The sequence below is a fragment of the Thermobia domestica genome, chromosome 14 (genome assembly GCF_964235325.1).
Source record: "Thermobia domestica chromosome 14, izTheDome1.hap1.1, whole genome shotgun sequence".
NCBI lineage: Eukaryota > Metazoa > Arthropoda > Insecta > Zygentoma > Lepismatidae > Thermobia > Thermobia domestica.
This window is the reverse complement of record NC_137467.1, coordinates 170,107,814-170,124,309: the sequence shown is the minus strand read 5'-3', so window position 1 is coordinate 170,124,309 and position 16,496 is coordinate 170,107,814. Positions and strand designations below refer to the sequence as shown.

Genomic DNA, 16,496 nt, shown 5'->3' with positions numbered 1-16,496 from the left:
GTAGTAGTAGTAGCAGTAGCAGTAGTAATAGTAGTAGTAGTAATAGTTGTAGTAGTAGGAAGAGGAGAAGAAGAAGAAGTGGTAAAACAGTAGAGTTAAGCGTCCCTTTTAACACTGCGGCTATATAAGACGTGGACCCACAGCTTAACGTGCGATTCGAGCCACATGAACTCAACCGAGGATCGGAGCCAGGTCTCCTGTTAGAAAATTAAATATTGTCATTTCATTATAGAGCGTGAATACTACTATATTTTTTCTCATTTCATATGTATTGCATGACTTTTTTTTCAAAGTACCATGATTATGCACCGATGTTAAAGGAGAAGGTGGAGGTGGATGATAATGTTGGAAAAAGGAAGTAACACGAAACGGGAGAACCCGAGAAATCTATTTTGTTTCATTTGTTATTTTCAGCGGTGCAAGCCCCTGTCATTTACCTGAGCAATCTCAACAATTCCGATTCAAAGGTTGAGTTTGGAGTGACACAAGAATGGACATGTTTTGCTCAAGGTGTTCCGCAACCAACTGTTATTTGGTACAAGGTAAGTTTTGAACAACTTTATTGAATAAAAAAAGGAAGCTTTCATATGAAGCTTAAATACGCAAAACCCACTTCTGCTTTCAAATATTCAAACCTTTATTTTTCATAGAGACCCTTCTATACAAAATCCTTAACGGTAACTTAGTTCTTAATGTCTAACATCTGATTGCGTAAATGGTTAATACTTTTATTTCGTAATCGAGAAAACTCGAGGTTGAATCGTTCTTTTATCACAAAAAACTCTTTCTTTAATCTTAAAATGTTCTTATTATCCCTTGTTGTTAACTTTCTGTGTAAAATTATTTCTGGTACTGGTAACTTTATTAATATATAAACCAGTAGAGAATGCTCCAAAAGCATTGCCAAAACAAACTTACAAAGAATTGTTTGTTGTTTACGGCGAATTGCTTTTATTTATATATATACAGGGTCTTTCAGAACAACACCGACAAAATTTGGGAAGTGGATAATGACATCAAGATAACACGAAAAGTAGTGCTATCAACGGGTCGGGCCGGGTCGGGTGGAAGACCGACCGATCCGACCCGTGACCGGAATTGACTGATCCGACCCGATGATCCGATCCGACCAGATTGACCCGACCCGAGCTCACCCGGCTGACCCGACCAGACAACCCGACCCGAGCTGATCCGACCCGACCCGTAACCCGACTCGAGTTGACCCGACCCGTTTGAGAGCACTAACGAAAAGTATAGACCACCCTGGGTACACAAATGCTTCTTTTCGGAGTTATAGTCTGACGAAAAAAAAGAAAAAATGAAATTTAACGGTCCATAGCTTCAATACTGTGGGACCTACCGTAGTCGGGTCAAGACTTCACTTGAAACTAGTATGTGCCCTATCCAACTATCCATGTTTCAGAATCCTGCGGTACTTCCGCAACAATTTTTATGGAGGTAATAGGTAAGTACTTCAAATTATATGCCCGTATCCAAACTCCCTCTATAAAAACTGTTGCCTGAGTACCTTGGAATTCTGAAACTTTTTTTTTTTTTTTTTGTATAGTGCACATGTTAGTTCCTAAATGAAGACTTGACCCGACTACGGTAGGTCCCATAGTTTTGGAGCTATGAACCTTTAAGGTTTACTTTTTCATGTTTTCGGCAGCCTATAACCCCGAAAGGAAGCACTTGTGTACCTAGGTTTGTCTATACTTTTTGCATTATCTGGTGTTAGGAATCACCTCCCAAACGTTGTCGGTTTGTTTTGAAATATCCTGTATATCTATCTATCTATCTATCTATCTATATATATATATATATATATATATATATATATATATATATATATATAGGGCATTGCATTAAAGTATGGGAAAATTGAAAGTTTAAAAATTGTATGGTGCCCCCCTCCTATGTTGTTTCAACTGGCAAAATCTAAATGCATACCAAATTTTAGGTCATTTGGTGATGTTTTGACCCCCGCCCAACAACGATTAACTATTTACTTAACTTTTACATATATCCTTATGAACATTAAATATCTTAAAATTAAAGATTTTGATTTTTTACTTTAGATTCCATTTTCAAGTGAAAAGATATTTACGATAGGATGATTTTTGCTAAAATTTTCTTAATTTTGTTTTTGCAATGATACTTTTAGTGATTGATATTAAAATATTGTCTTTCTACATAAATTTAAAATACAGCATTTTACTTGTATTGTATAAGACTTGTTTTTATACAGAGAAGGCCAACTACATATAGAAACAGTTTAGTAACAGAGTACTACATAATACACAGAATCACATCAAATGACTTGGTTTAATGTTTTGTGGAGGAGAATGTCAATTTCTTCAATTTCGCTTTTCAAAAGTTAGGGATTTGTTTGCGGTGATATTCGACCACGTGTAATAAAAACTGTTGTGTGTTTCATCATTGGTAACACTTGTTGAGAAGTCTTGGATTAGTTTCACAGCCCGTTCCGACAGATCGTTCACCACTTTGACATACTGCACATATATATCTCAGCTTCTTAGTTATCGAGATCATTGTGCCACTCACTAACAGGTTTTCCTAGCCAGTCGGCGTCAATTTCCATGCTGTGAAACAAAAACCAGGATTTAGGCCCAATAAGGGATGATAGTTTTGAACTTTGTCTAAGAATAGGAAAAATTGGATGGCCCCTTTCAAACTTTTTTTTTGGCTGAAGAATTCTGAGCAATGTTCGAGCAATCTGTTGTCGTTTTGAAGAGGAGTCTGTTCGAAAATAGAGTGAACACAGCACATTCTTCGGTTAAATACCAGAAGTGCCTTTCCATGGCTTTTATGGCTGCATTTGCAAGTTGTAGAACATACTTGCAATACTTGTTCAAGTCTTGCCATAGCTTGAGATCATTATACGCTGCACCGGCCCCAATGGATGAAGAAAGCCAGTTTACAACGCAGAATAGGACATTAAATTTACATAGTGCTTCCAGTTTTCTAATCATGTCCTTGTCATATCCTGCTTGAGCACTGAAAGCAAACATCTTTGCAGGATACAAAATGGATGACATCCATCGAGCATGATGCGGTGCTCCTGGTCTCAGCCAGTGTATTCCTCTTTCAGGTGTCTCACCCAGAAGTATCAACATCAATTCAGCACACTACCGATAGTCATCACGAGGTAACAAGTTAAATAACTTTCATTTGAAGTAGAAAGTATTCTCTTTAGCGCTTGTTTAGAATTTTTCATAGTAAGTTTCAGACTTCTATCTCTGATTTCCAGGGTCCTAAAACCAGCTTCTGTCTTAATAGTTAACCAAATAGAGTCTCTGAATTGAATAAATTCGGAGTTTTCATTACCTAATGTTGCACCAAACAATTATTTGTGAGCAGAACTTAGGATTGTTTCAAGTATATGATGCCGACAAGCTAACATAAATAATTTCTTGTCAAAGAGGTTTTCCAACCGAACACGAGCTCCACTTTTCCACCCTGAGTTCGAAGCTGTAGTGTCAAAAACAAGGGATCTTACATTATCTGAAACATTCCACTCATTTGCAAGGGAAAACGTAGCTCTTGCTTGTTCTTCACCTGTTGTGTTTGCAATTACTGGGATACCAAGAATTTTGCCTTCTTCACGGCCTGGAATGCCAGATACCAGAATCGCTTTTTTTTTTTTTTTTTTTTACCTGTTGTCCATGTGCTTTTAATTGAAAGAGTAGCTTTTTCCGATGGAACTCCCTTCTGTAAGAATTGCTCCCATGAATGCTGTTCGTTGACCACTTGACAGATTAAGCCTGTTCCCCGTAGTTGATATGATATGGCTTGTAAATGGATTTTTGGGTAGTTTCAAATCAATCAATGCACTTTTTCTACGAACAGTACCTGTACCAGCTGCGCCATTGATTGTTGATGGAAATACAAACAGAGGATCTTGAGTTGGTTCAGGTTCAACTTCCAAGCTATCCGAATCACTTGAATCAAGGCTATCGATATCATCAAGTTCCAGGATAGTACTTGTGCTTATCTTTGTTGAAGCTTCTTCTTGGCGACGCTTCTCCCTCGCAGCACGCTCAATTTCCTTTTCATGATGAGATAATTTCCTCATAACTTTCGCAAAATGTGTCTTATCAAGACCACCTAACTCAACTTTCCGACATGTTCGTTGATCTTCTAAGAAGTGCACATCTTCCAGAACCATTTTCCTAGTTCCACATCTGTCATGTTCGATAATATAAATAGCATTGTCGTGTGCTATGTCAAAGAGTAGACGAAGAGATTTGAGAAAGCTTTCACACTCAGCTGGGAAGTTCTTTCTTGTTTTATGTTTCCGCAGATTCTCGTATTGAACAATTAATTTATTGAGTTTTGCTTTGGAATGTCCTAATTTGATAGCAGTTAGAGGAATGCCAGAAAGTTCCCAAAATTGCTCAGCCTTCAGAATAACGTGTTTTATAACATCATCTGTTTTATCTTTTTGCATGGGTCCACGATTGAGAAAAAGCAAGTAGCGAAGCACATCCCCATTGGTGGACCGTTGAGATTCTTTTCTCGGGGTCAAATCTTGCAACAAATTACCTAAGAGCCATGCTTCAGACATTTGTTTGTCATCCTTTCGAAGCACTAGTAGGTGTGGTGTGGATAAAATTGGAGTAACCGCGTCCTGAGGTGGTTCTTTATCCATACTTTACTACTTCTGCCTTGGTTATAATCTGTAAAGAAAAAAGCAAAAACATTAAAAAAGTTACTTCGTGTTATGTATGTGCGCTTTCAACTGAAAACTATTTTTGAGGTGGGCGGGGGTCAAAACGTGGCCTACAGACCTTAAAATTAACACACAATTTTGTCTCAGTAATTGTAACAATATGGTAGGGGGGGACAATAAATATTCGAAAAAAAATTTTTTTGCAATACCCTAATATATATATATATATATATAGATAGATAGATAGATAGATAGATAGATAGATAGTATATTAGTCTCTTATAACTAGAGGAAGAATAATTGCATATGGGACGCTGGAATGTCTAAAGGCAAGTTGCTGGAACCATGCGCCTGGATATTAAAACAGTAAAATATTGAATTGAACAATTCGAAGCAGAAGGGGAACAGGGATTACAAACTAAAACGAAACTGAGTAAACTGCAAGATGAAAATATTTCGATTATTGAAGCTAACGCAGCAAACTTGTTCGCTGCTGCAACAAACCTGAAAACAACTTCAGGTGCTGAATGCAGTACAAATACATGTAAATGTACTCGTATTCTTTGTTCTGCTTTGCAGGTCAAACTAACAGATACACATATATATGCTCGCTTAGAGTTCACAAGGACGCACATCAATAAGCGACAAGACTTGTGAAACCGTATAATCTGGAGTGATGAGAAAGTGTTTAGTTCATACGAAGGAGGAAACCTGTTAAAACGTTCTACGATATGTTGTTTTACGAAGACATATGCTCAAAATGGAGGACTTAAAATTGAAAAATTCGCAATATATCGTTTCTTTCTGCGACTTAAGGTTCCCGAGATATGGTTCCTTAAATCTTGCGAAATCCGAACTTTTTTGGCCAATACCTGGGAAACGGTCGTCAGTTGGACAGTGACCACCGATTACTATTTGGTACCAAAATGTTTATCATTCTCTTAGATATTAATCAATACTAATATGATGTAGCTCCTTAAATTTTCAGAAATCTGAACTTCTTTCACCAATATCTCGGGAACGGTAAGAGTGACGCGAAAAATTCCATCCCTTCCTGAGGTAGTTTTTGATGCTCTATCGAATGCAGGGCTCAAAATTTTTTAAAAAATCGCAAATAACAGACAGACACACACACACACAGACATATAGAATTCAGTAACGAACTGTTTTAGTTCGCTGAATATTTGTAAGTACTAAGGTATCAGGATATCAAATACATAAATTGAATTTTAAGTTGATTAGCTGACCAAAAACAAAATGTTACAACAAAATATGATAGGTAAAATCTTAATCAAATAATACGTAAACTAGGTAACATTTGTTATTATTATTTCATTACATATAGTTTTAGAATTGTTCTAATTTTCTTTGACGGCATAAATTATATCTGAAAATTTACAATTGCCAAACCTGAGAGCAAACTTAACTGTTCATTAAATTGTTCTATTGTTTAATAATAATAATAATAATAATAATAATAATAATAATAATAATAATAATAATAATAATAATAATAATAATAATAATAATAATAATAATAATAATATACAAAGATACGTAACACAAGTGTTTACAGGATATTTTGAAGGAACTTTAAAAGTTCTCTACTGAATTCTCTATGTCTGTATGTGTGTAAAACGATAATTATTTGCTATTTACATTACCTGGTTTGTGAAATTAAATACTTGTGAGATTCCTTCGTTGTAAAACATTTATTGGATATTAGTTCTGTTTAACTTTCATATTAGTACATATACCGATCTTATAACAGCGATATGTGTTTATATAAAATAATTTCTTCTTTTTTTGTTATATTCGGGTTAGTGGTGATTTTAAGCACTTTTAGTCCGTTACCGTTGTATCTTTCTCTCTCTCTCTCTCTCTCTCTCTCTCTCTCTCTCTCTTATTTGCGAATTTTTCAATGTTGAGCTCTCCATTCGATAGAGCGTCAAAAACTATCCATGTAATTTTTTTTCACGACATTCTTATTATTCCTGAGATATTGGCCCAAAAAAAGTTCCGATTTCGGGAGATTTAAGAAGCCATATCTCGGGAACCACAAGTCATAGGGAGATGATGTTTGTGTTGACGAATACCTAAGAGAGAGGTGAACACTTTGATATCAAATAGTAACCGGTGGCCACCGTTTCCCAGATATTGGCCAAAACAGTTCCGATTTCGGGAGATATAAGGAGCCATTTCTCGAGAACCGTAAGTCACAAAAAGATGATATTAATGTTGATCAATACCTAATGGGATGGTGAACATTTTGGTACTAAATAGTAACCGGTGGCCACTGGTTATATCTGCATTTTCAGTATATGTACGATGATAAAAAGTGAGTGCTCAATACAGCTAATTCAATATATTCCCTAAAACGCAGATTGCAAATATGTAAGTGTATTATCTATTGAATTTAATCAAATAAATTTAATATACAATTTTATTTAAATGTCGAAAAAATAATTCTTTTTAAGTTCAAGACTTCTCAACTGGTTTAATTATTAGATAAATTTTATACTTTTGGAAGTTGTTTATTACCATTGTTCATTTATTATTATTATTATTATTATTATTATTATTATTATTATTATTATTATTATTATTATTATTATTATTATTATTATTATTATTATTATTATGTACTGAGTTGTGAGAAAGCACTGACTTATCTCCAGTGATTCAAATCATACTCTGATAATATCTTCGAGAAAGGTATATATCATTTTCTCGTTGTGCCCTACGCAACAAATATTAAGAGGCAATTTCATAATATATTCTAGGATGCTGCAGTATTTGAAAGCAGTGACGAGAGAATTCAGTTCCTGAATAATAACCAAATTCTTAGAATTAAATATACAACATCAGAAGATGAAGGGACCTACAAATGTGAAGCTAGAAATCGGAAAGGGAAAGTGTCTAAATATGTTAATTTAATAATAATGGGTACGTATTGTATGTTTGTTTATAAATATCTGTATATAGATATAAGCATAGGTTTCTGAATATATCTAAGGTGGAACCTTATCTTAAAACATCTTCATAACTTTTATACTAGTAAATAAGTTTTGTATTTTTTATTACGTAAACATCTACAAGGGGAAATCGTTTGACATACTCTGCAGTTAGGTAAATTAACAGTGCTTCTAACCTAACACTAAGGTGCTTTCTTTTGGGAAGTAGCACTACGTTAGATTATTACGTATTTCAACTCTACATGTTAAATGAAAATTTACAACATCATTATTCAGCGTAATAAATAATAGAAGTGGTGGGAGACCATATCCACTAATTACCGCTCTTTAGTATTGGGAAGAGATTGACGGGATTATATTGCGCAATTTTGCAACCGTATTTTCAAAGTTCCAGTATGTAATACATTGTTATTTTAATTGCAGTAGCTTAACTTAAAATCGTAACTCTGGGCTCGTATTAATAGTGTAAGATTTAAATGCAGGACAGATGAATATTATGTATTAGAAAGTGTAACTACTCATTTTCTTGTGGTTGACATTGCGCCCTTGAGCAAGACAATTCTTTTCAGGGCAAAGCCACGACGACATTCTTTTCCCGGGAAGAAGCCTCGAAATTCAAGAATGGGCAATCACAACGACGAGTAAACACCACGGAGCCGTATATAATAAGTGTGAAAAATGCACTTGGATCCACATTTAAAGGAATTGGTGTGAAATAAAATCAGTTATTACCTCAATTTATCAGAATAGGGTGGGTAAAAAAGTCTCGGTTTAGAAGCTGTTGTTCATGCATGTAAACTTTCTACTTTTGGTGTATATACGAGGGTAAGTCAAAAATTATCATCACTTTTGACATAACTCTTCTTATATTGTCCATACTGACCTCTGTCCTCGTTTATTTTATCGTTATGCTGTTGTGGTCATGCTATGAAAGTTTCATAATAATTCCTCCATTTGTATTCCTTTTGTTGAAGATAGAACATGGCTACTCCATTAGAAATTTGCACCAAAGAGGAACAACGACCAGTGATCCGATTTTTGTGGTCGAAAGGTGCAGGGGCGGACCAAGGACCGGGCAACCCGGGCAATTGCCCGGGGTGCCACAGTCAGTGGGGCGCCAAACGAGCCTCAAAAAGAAAATTTTATAAAGTGTTTTCTACTGACTTTTTTGGTTTATATTCTTGTAAAGTACGTCAATTACATTATCTTCTTCCACCATGGAAGAGGAGTTTCAAAGCACTAGGGGGCTGTATCGACAAATAAAGGCATGGCATGTAGAAGAAAGAGTGGAGGGTTAGTTGGTATAGCGGGCATGTTCTTTGCGAACTTTTTGCAGGTAATGAATGTTATTGGATTTTGTTTATGTTACTCTTTAAAAGTGGTAGTGGAGAGGGAACAGTATATGTAGCCAGGCCCGTGCTGGCCCACCGGGACAACGGGACGTGTCCCGGTGCGCCCTCCGCAATATCACAGTAGAAATAAAGGTACACGTTTTTAGTAATAAATTCTTATAGTTTTATTGGTAAAGAACCCGTGAAAGGTACAGTGCGCCCTTTACATTAGGCGCCCTTCCGAGACCACATCAAAGATGAACGATGTTATTTACTCTTCTGTATAGCACAGTTCTGTACAATAAATACACACAGTTACTGTTGGCGAAGAACACGTGAAAGGTACAGTGCGCCCTTTACATAAGGCGCCCTACGAAACATCACATTATAGATAAGTGGTTTTAGTTATCCTGTATACCAGCTTTGTTTAATAAATTCAAATACTGACTGGTAGTACAGAACCTGTGAAGAGTACAACGCGCCCTTTACATAAGATGCCCTGCGAAATATCACATTGTGTGTTTTTTTTATTCTTCTGTATTTCAGTTTTGTATTATAAATTCATAGAGTTGCTATTGGCAGACAACAGGTAAACAGTATAATCACTTACAAAAATATTATAAAGTTATATAGCTATAAAGCGAAACAATGTGATACATCAAGAATAGTTCGGATAGTCAAACATACGGTGCATTTATGTAATACTACACTGACCTTAGTCTCTAATTTACGATTTTTACGGCATCGAAGCTTTCACAGTCTTAATATGCATCCATATATCCAAGCACATTGATTGTTCCTGTGTGTTTTAAAGCAGTGTTCGGATAATCAGTACCTGTTGTATTTCTGAAATATAGCTGTATTAATTTCCGTAAAATGTGGTCTTCCTGTCACCACGGCACGGCGCGTCCTCAGGTTGTAGATTGAGGAAAAGGATATAGAGGTTAGCTGTGAATATACTGAGTAAGCAGTCGCGGACAGACAAGGGGTGATAATCCAGCTTGAGAATTTGCTGTGAGGCTAACAACCTCATCCTGTAAAAAAGGATTGTTCAGATAAGTTCGCAGAATCCTCGGATCAGAACTGATAACTTGGCACGAACTCAGCAAAGTAAAATCGACATGAGATTTGGAACATGGAATATAAGAAGTCTCTACAGGGCAAGCGCGTTAAAATGTGTAAAAAATGAGTTTAGAAATAGAGGTTGTACCTAGTAGGATATCAGGAAGTTAGATGAGAAGGAAATGAAGGAGTCAAGTCGGGAAATTTTACGTTCTTTTCCGGGGAACAAATTAAAAATTACCAACTACAAACAGGGCTTTCCGTTCACAAACGAATACGTAGTATCAGCAATTACATAGGTTGAATTTGTTAATGATAGATTTTATTTTACTTCTCTTAAGGGTCGGTGGTGTAATATTATTATTTTAAATGCACATGCCCCAACAGAAAATAAAGATGGCGATTTAAAAAATACATTTTTACGAAAGAATAGAACGGGTATTTGATCATCTCCTACAATACCATATGAAAATTCTGTTAAGCGGTTTCAATGCGAAGGTAGGACCAGAGGGTATTTTCAAACCGATTATAGGGAATAAATGTTTGCATAAGAAAGGTTGTGACAACGGCGTTAGACTCGTGAACTGTGCAATATCCAGAAACCTTATCGTGAAAATTACAAAATTCCAACATCGCGACATTCATAAATATACGTGGACTTCATCAGATGGAAAAACACATATTCAAATTGATCATGTTTTAGTAGACAGAAAAGAACAGTGTAGCACAACTGATGTTCGGTCGTTCAGAGGAGTTGATTGTGATAGTAAGAGAGAGACTATGGTTGAATAAAGGAAATATTCAATATCTGGAAACGGAGCGGTTTAATTTTCTTTTAAATAGAGGAGAGTCAGGTGAGAGAGGAGCCAGATTGAAGTGTCGAATAAATTCTCGGTTTTAGAAGGTGCGGAGTGCACTAGTGTTCAAGATACTTGGTTGAAATTAGAGATGACATTAAAATTTCAGCAAAAGAAATATTGGAGCACGCAGAAATACGTAGGAACAAACCATGGTTCAACCAGGAATGTACTAAAGTAGCAGAGAAGAGAAAACAGAAGAAACTGCGTTGGCTAGGAAATCCGAACGAAATAACTACATAAAATGTCATTGTCATCTTGCAGAAAACTTCTAAAAGGTTTAGGCCAAAGAAACTAGATTCTTGTAAGTTAAAATTAATTAACTTGAAGATAATAGTGAAAACAAAGATATTCGGAGCATGTATAAATGCATCAACGAACTTAAGAAAGGCTATCAACTTCGTGCTTATATATTAAAGAAACCTAAAGGAACAGTTCTCTCTGATACAGATAGCATCTTAAATAAATGGAAAGATTTCTTTGACGATTTGCTTAACACATAGCCAAAAACTAATGCACGTGGAGAAAGTGAAATGCATGCAGCATAACCGTATATTCCAGAAAATAACCAGACAGAAATAGAATTGGCTATTTTAAAAAATTAAACACATATCTCCGGGTGTAGACGAAATTCTGGTTGACTTAATTTTAGCTGGAGGGGAAGAATTGTAGAGCAAGATACACAAACTCATTCTCATTATCTGGAACAAGGAGGAATTACCACAAGAGTGAAGAGAATCAATCATTGTTCCAGTTAAGAAGAAACGCAACAAAACAGATTTAATAATTATCGAGGCATTTATCTTCTGTCAACATCCAATAAATCCTCTTAAACATTGTATTAGCAAGATTGACTCCATACATAAATGAAATTATTGGAGATTATCAGAACGGATGTAGGTAAAATCTATCAACTATCGATCAGATATTTACCATTTGACTAATACTTGAAAAGAAATGAGAGAATACAACATTCTGGCACATCAATTATTGACTTTAGACTCTGGTAGGAGGGAAACATTGTACAACATGCTTACAGAATTTGCAATACCAAAAAAGGTAGATTAATTAAGATATGTTTAAATGAATCCCAAAGTAAGGTTCGAGTAGAGAAATTCTTGTTCACGAGCTTTCACGTTGAGAATGACCTGTAACAAGGAGATGCGTTGTCGTCATTATTACTTCACTTTGTTCTGGAGAACACGATAAGGAAAATCAAAGACAGCAATCAGGCCCTAGAGCTGAATTGTATTTGCCAGGTTATGGCGTATGCTGATGATGTAAATTTAATAGGCAATGATAGAATAATAGAAAGGAATGTAGAAATCTTAATTAACACTTGCAGGGATATAGGCTTAAAAGTAAATGCAGAGAAAAATAAATAAATGGAAGTTTGTCGGGATCGTAATACTGCATTTTATGGATGCGTTAAAATACCAAATGATATTTTCTTTCGACAAAGTGGATGCTTTCAAATATCTAGGATCATTATTAACAGACCAAAACAATAATCACTAGAAAATTTGATGTCAACTGAAAGCAGGGATTTCGTGTTATTATTCAGTTAAAAATCTTTTTTGTCGCTAATTCTGTTGAGGAATTTTGTAGCTCAAAATATAAAACGATAATCATGCCTGTTGTGCTGTATGGTTGCGAAACATGGTCACTGACTCTGAGGGAATATCGCAGACTGAAAGTATTTGAAAACAAGATTCTTAAACCAATATTCGAACTCCAAAAGGAACGGGAATGGGGAAAGGCGGAAACTTCATAAGGAGGAACTGCATAATTTTATACTGTTTACCAAACATTGTTAGGGTCACCAAGTCTAGGAGGCTCAAATGGTCGGGTTATGTAGCCAGAATGGAAAAAATTAGTAACGCTTTCGAAGCTGTAACTGGAAACCCAAATAAGAAAATGACCGTTAGTAAGACCGAGGCACAGATTGGAAGACAATATTAAAATGGTCCTCGCAAAGATTAAAATATAAAGTAGAAACTGGGTTCAGTTTTCTAAGGACAGAAATCAATGGAGAGCTTTTGTAAACGCGGCAATGAGCCTCCTGTGTCCATAAGCGTGCTATATTAAGTTGTTGATACATTTAGCTTCTTTTTATTTGACAGAAATGCTATTGCAGGAACTAAAAAGTTTTTCTGTGGTAAAGGGGATTTCGATTCGAGGTTAGCTATTTACGTTAATACTAAAACAAATTTGGTGGTGATTTTGATATAAAATGGCACCCATACTTTCTTTCAAAGTCTCTCTCTCTCGATATATATATATATATATATATATATATATATATATATATATATATATATATATATATATATATATGTATTTTCCCGTTTGTATGGGCGCTCTTTTAGTAGACTTGTCCACCGCCCTCATTAGTATCCCAGCACGGCCCTGTATGTAGCACTTACTTTTGGTTTCTTAGAAACGATATCGCGGTACCAAATTGTCGGTCTTTGTCGAAAGCAGTGTCTAGGACATGTTATTATTTTGCTATGTACAGTTCTAGCCAAATCATTCATTTCGACAGTGTTTGTGAAATGGAATCAGCACAGGAAACAATGAATAGTTCCATCACCTTGTCAGTAATCTCCTGTTCTAATTCTAAAGTGGGTTACACTAATGTACTGATTTTTCTTCTCTTTCTGTGTTTTCATAAAATGGCTTGATTCCCTGATTTCAAATGAATCAACTTTCCAACCATTTCAAGAGGTTTTGTATTTAATTTCATACTAATTTTCATTAAGCTTGGACAAAATTTCTCCTTGGCTACTGAATTTGTGTTGAAAGCAAGTTGGAGTTCCTGGTTTCAGATTCACTTCTTGTATTAAAACTTTCTGTCCAACTTCCTATTAAGGGTTTGCAAACTTTCGTTCAAAATAGGCTTGTTGTGTTCTAAATTCCTTCTGTAAATTGCGATATGCTAATTGTCTCGCATTTGGAACACTTTTGACACAAGTTTCATTATCAACGTATTGACATGGTATGTCTAATTCATGATCAAGCGGTATTCTAGCTTTCCAACCAAAAAATAAGTAGTGTGGTGAATATCTTATAACTTCGTGGATATGAGAGTTTATTGAAAATACTATATTTTGTAGTTCTGTATCCCACGATGTCATTTTGCGATCAATATAATGTCGTAAACAATTCTGTATGATTCCATTACTTCGTTCTGCTACCCCCAAAGTGTAATGACTAGCTGTATTCGCAAAATTTAAGTAAATGCCAAATCTATCCGCAAACTTGCATAATTTTAGATTTGTGTGGGGCTAACCTATCTAAAACAATCTTCCGTGGTACTCCAAATAACTGTATGATTTTATGCAACACTTGCACTATTGACTCAGTTGATACATCTGGAATGCTGCGTGCTATGACATATCTTATGCAGGCGTCGACGGCTGTTAACACGTGTTTTTGTCGGTATGTACTTGATAAAGGCATAGGGCCAAATTCATCCAAAAAGATTGCTTCCATTGGATTATATGATGGAAATGTTATCGCGTGTAATAGAATTCTGCCTGTACGTCTTTGGCTTACTTGACAGGAAATATTCTGTTGACACCTCTGTTGAATAAATTGCTTAAGGTTAGAAATATAAATCTTGTTAAATGTGGCTGAATAACATTTTGAGAATGAAAAGTGTGCAACTCCTAATTTAGCATTATGTAGCTGGTCAAAGACATAATTTCTCAAAGAGAATGGTATGCACAAAAGGTGTCTGTATCCTCCTGGATATTTTTGTTTTCGATATAAACTACGGTACCATTTCTAATTTCGTAGTTAAATGACTGACGTTCCAGTTTTGGGTCTTCTGCTGGCTGTCCCTCCAAGGTGGCAAATATAGGAGAAAAAATTTCTTCTCTTTGCAATTTTGCACATCTATCTCATCTGTAAACGCAATGAATGTATCTAGTTCTTCAATTTTGAAATCCTCTGAAGTAGGAGGATTATTAATTTCCCTTGACAAACAATCCGCCATATTTTTGTCACTTCTTACATGAACTGGTATATACGAACATTCCGCCATCTGTAACTGCCAATGTGCTAGTTTTGATGCTAAATTGGGTGTATTCTTTAAATACGAAATCGCTTTGTTATCCGTGAAAAGAAAAAAACTCTCTGCCAATCAAAATGACTTTGAGCGCTTTGGAAACACTGAGAATATCTAACAGTTCCACAGAATAGATGTCCAAACTTTTCTCCAAATTTCTTAAATTTCTGCTGTAATAACTGATTGGATACCATTGGTTATCCTCCTCATAGTGCACCAAAATCGCAGAAATTGATTTTGTTGAGTCATCTGTGACTAAGGCCAGGTTTTTTCTCGGATCGTAAGGCTTGAGAATTGAGGTTTTCATGGGTTCTGCCTTGAGTTGTTGAAAACTGGCTTCCTGTTCTTCTTTCCACTCGAATTTGACATTTTTGCGCATCAACCTCTGTAAAGGCTCTGCTAGGTGGTTTACCAAACCTACGCAAAGTTAAAGTACCTTTCCCCATATCAATCTCAGATTTGTGAGCTAATAGAAAATCATTTCCAAGCAACAATTCTTGCAGAAAAGGCTGTATTATTCTAAACACATGATGAAAATTTCTATCCTCTATCCGTAGTTTAATTGAAGCTAGTTTATTAATAACCAGGAAATTATGTGTAATGCCTCTCATTTTGGTTTCTACATTAATAATTCTCGCAGTTTTTGGAACCATATCTTCCCTAATAATAGATATTTGTGACCCACAATCTAGGATTGCTTTAGCTAATTTGTTTTGTATTAACACTGGCAGTAGAACAAAATCTTGGTCATTAATTATAATGGAGGATTTTACTATTATTCCTTTTGGCGTGTTTTTGGTGTCTGTGAACGTACCCCCTACATTCACAGATTTTACATGTTTAAATGACGTTTCTTTAACAAAGAATTATCCTCAGAGTGGAAAAAATGACCACAAGGAACACACAGGAGCTGCTGTTTCCTGAGATGGATATGATTAGTATTGTTGAGGCTGATTTACTAAAATGTATGTTGCTTGTTGATTTTGAGGGAAGTGTGTTTGTGGATAAAAGTTACAACTTCTGGAGGTTGAATTCTTGTGATGAAAGATTTTAGGATTGTGGTCACGTCCTTTACTCTTTTGATTATTATAATATTGCTTGTTACGATATTTACCATTTTTTTAAGTTTCTAAACTGCTTATTACTGTTTTGCTTGTGTTTGTTGTTATAATCATTATTTCCCGATTGCTGTGGTTCGTTAACCTTAGCAATTTACAATGTTAATTTTTCTACTTGCTATTGTAATTGTTCAATCTTATTTGTGTCAATAGTGTCTGAAATATGCTGACTAGTGTTTTGTGTTTATTCTTTTTTTATTTTTGATGACGTATGCTTTTCTTACTGACGCGTGCTTTTTTCATTTGTGTCATCAATCGAATCGGAATCTGAAGATTCAGTGCTTTGTTTATTTCTTAACTTCGGGAATACAGATTTCCATGATTGCAAGTTGCGCGAATCTCGCTGCTCTTGTCGTTTTACTTTTGCTTTATTATTATTTTTTTTTTC

General features: G+C 35.4%; 1 protein-coding gene across 1 annotated transcript in view; it reads left to right on the top strand.

Moving 5' to 3' along the window:
* LOC145670742 (vascular endothelial growth factor receptor 1-like) overlaps positions 1 to 16,496 on the top strand; it is a 325,002-nt gene that overhangs the window by 228,816 nt on the left and 79,690 nt on the right. The window contains exons 13-14 of the mRNA XM_081739513.1: positions 415 to 542; positions 7,477 to 7,639. Of these exons, the coding sequence (XP_081595639.1) occupies positions 415 to 542; positions 7,477 to 7,639 (291 nt within the window). The remainder of the gene's footprint in view (positions 1 to 414; positions 543 to 7,476; positions 7,640 to 16,496) is intronic.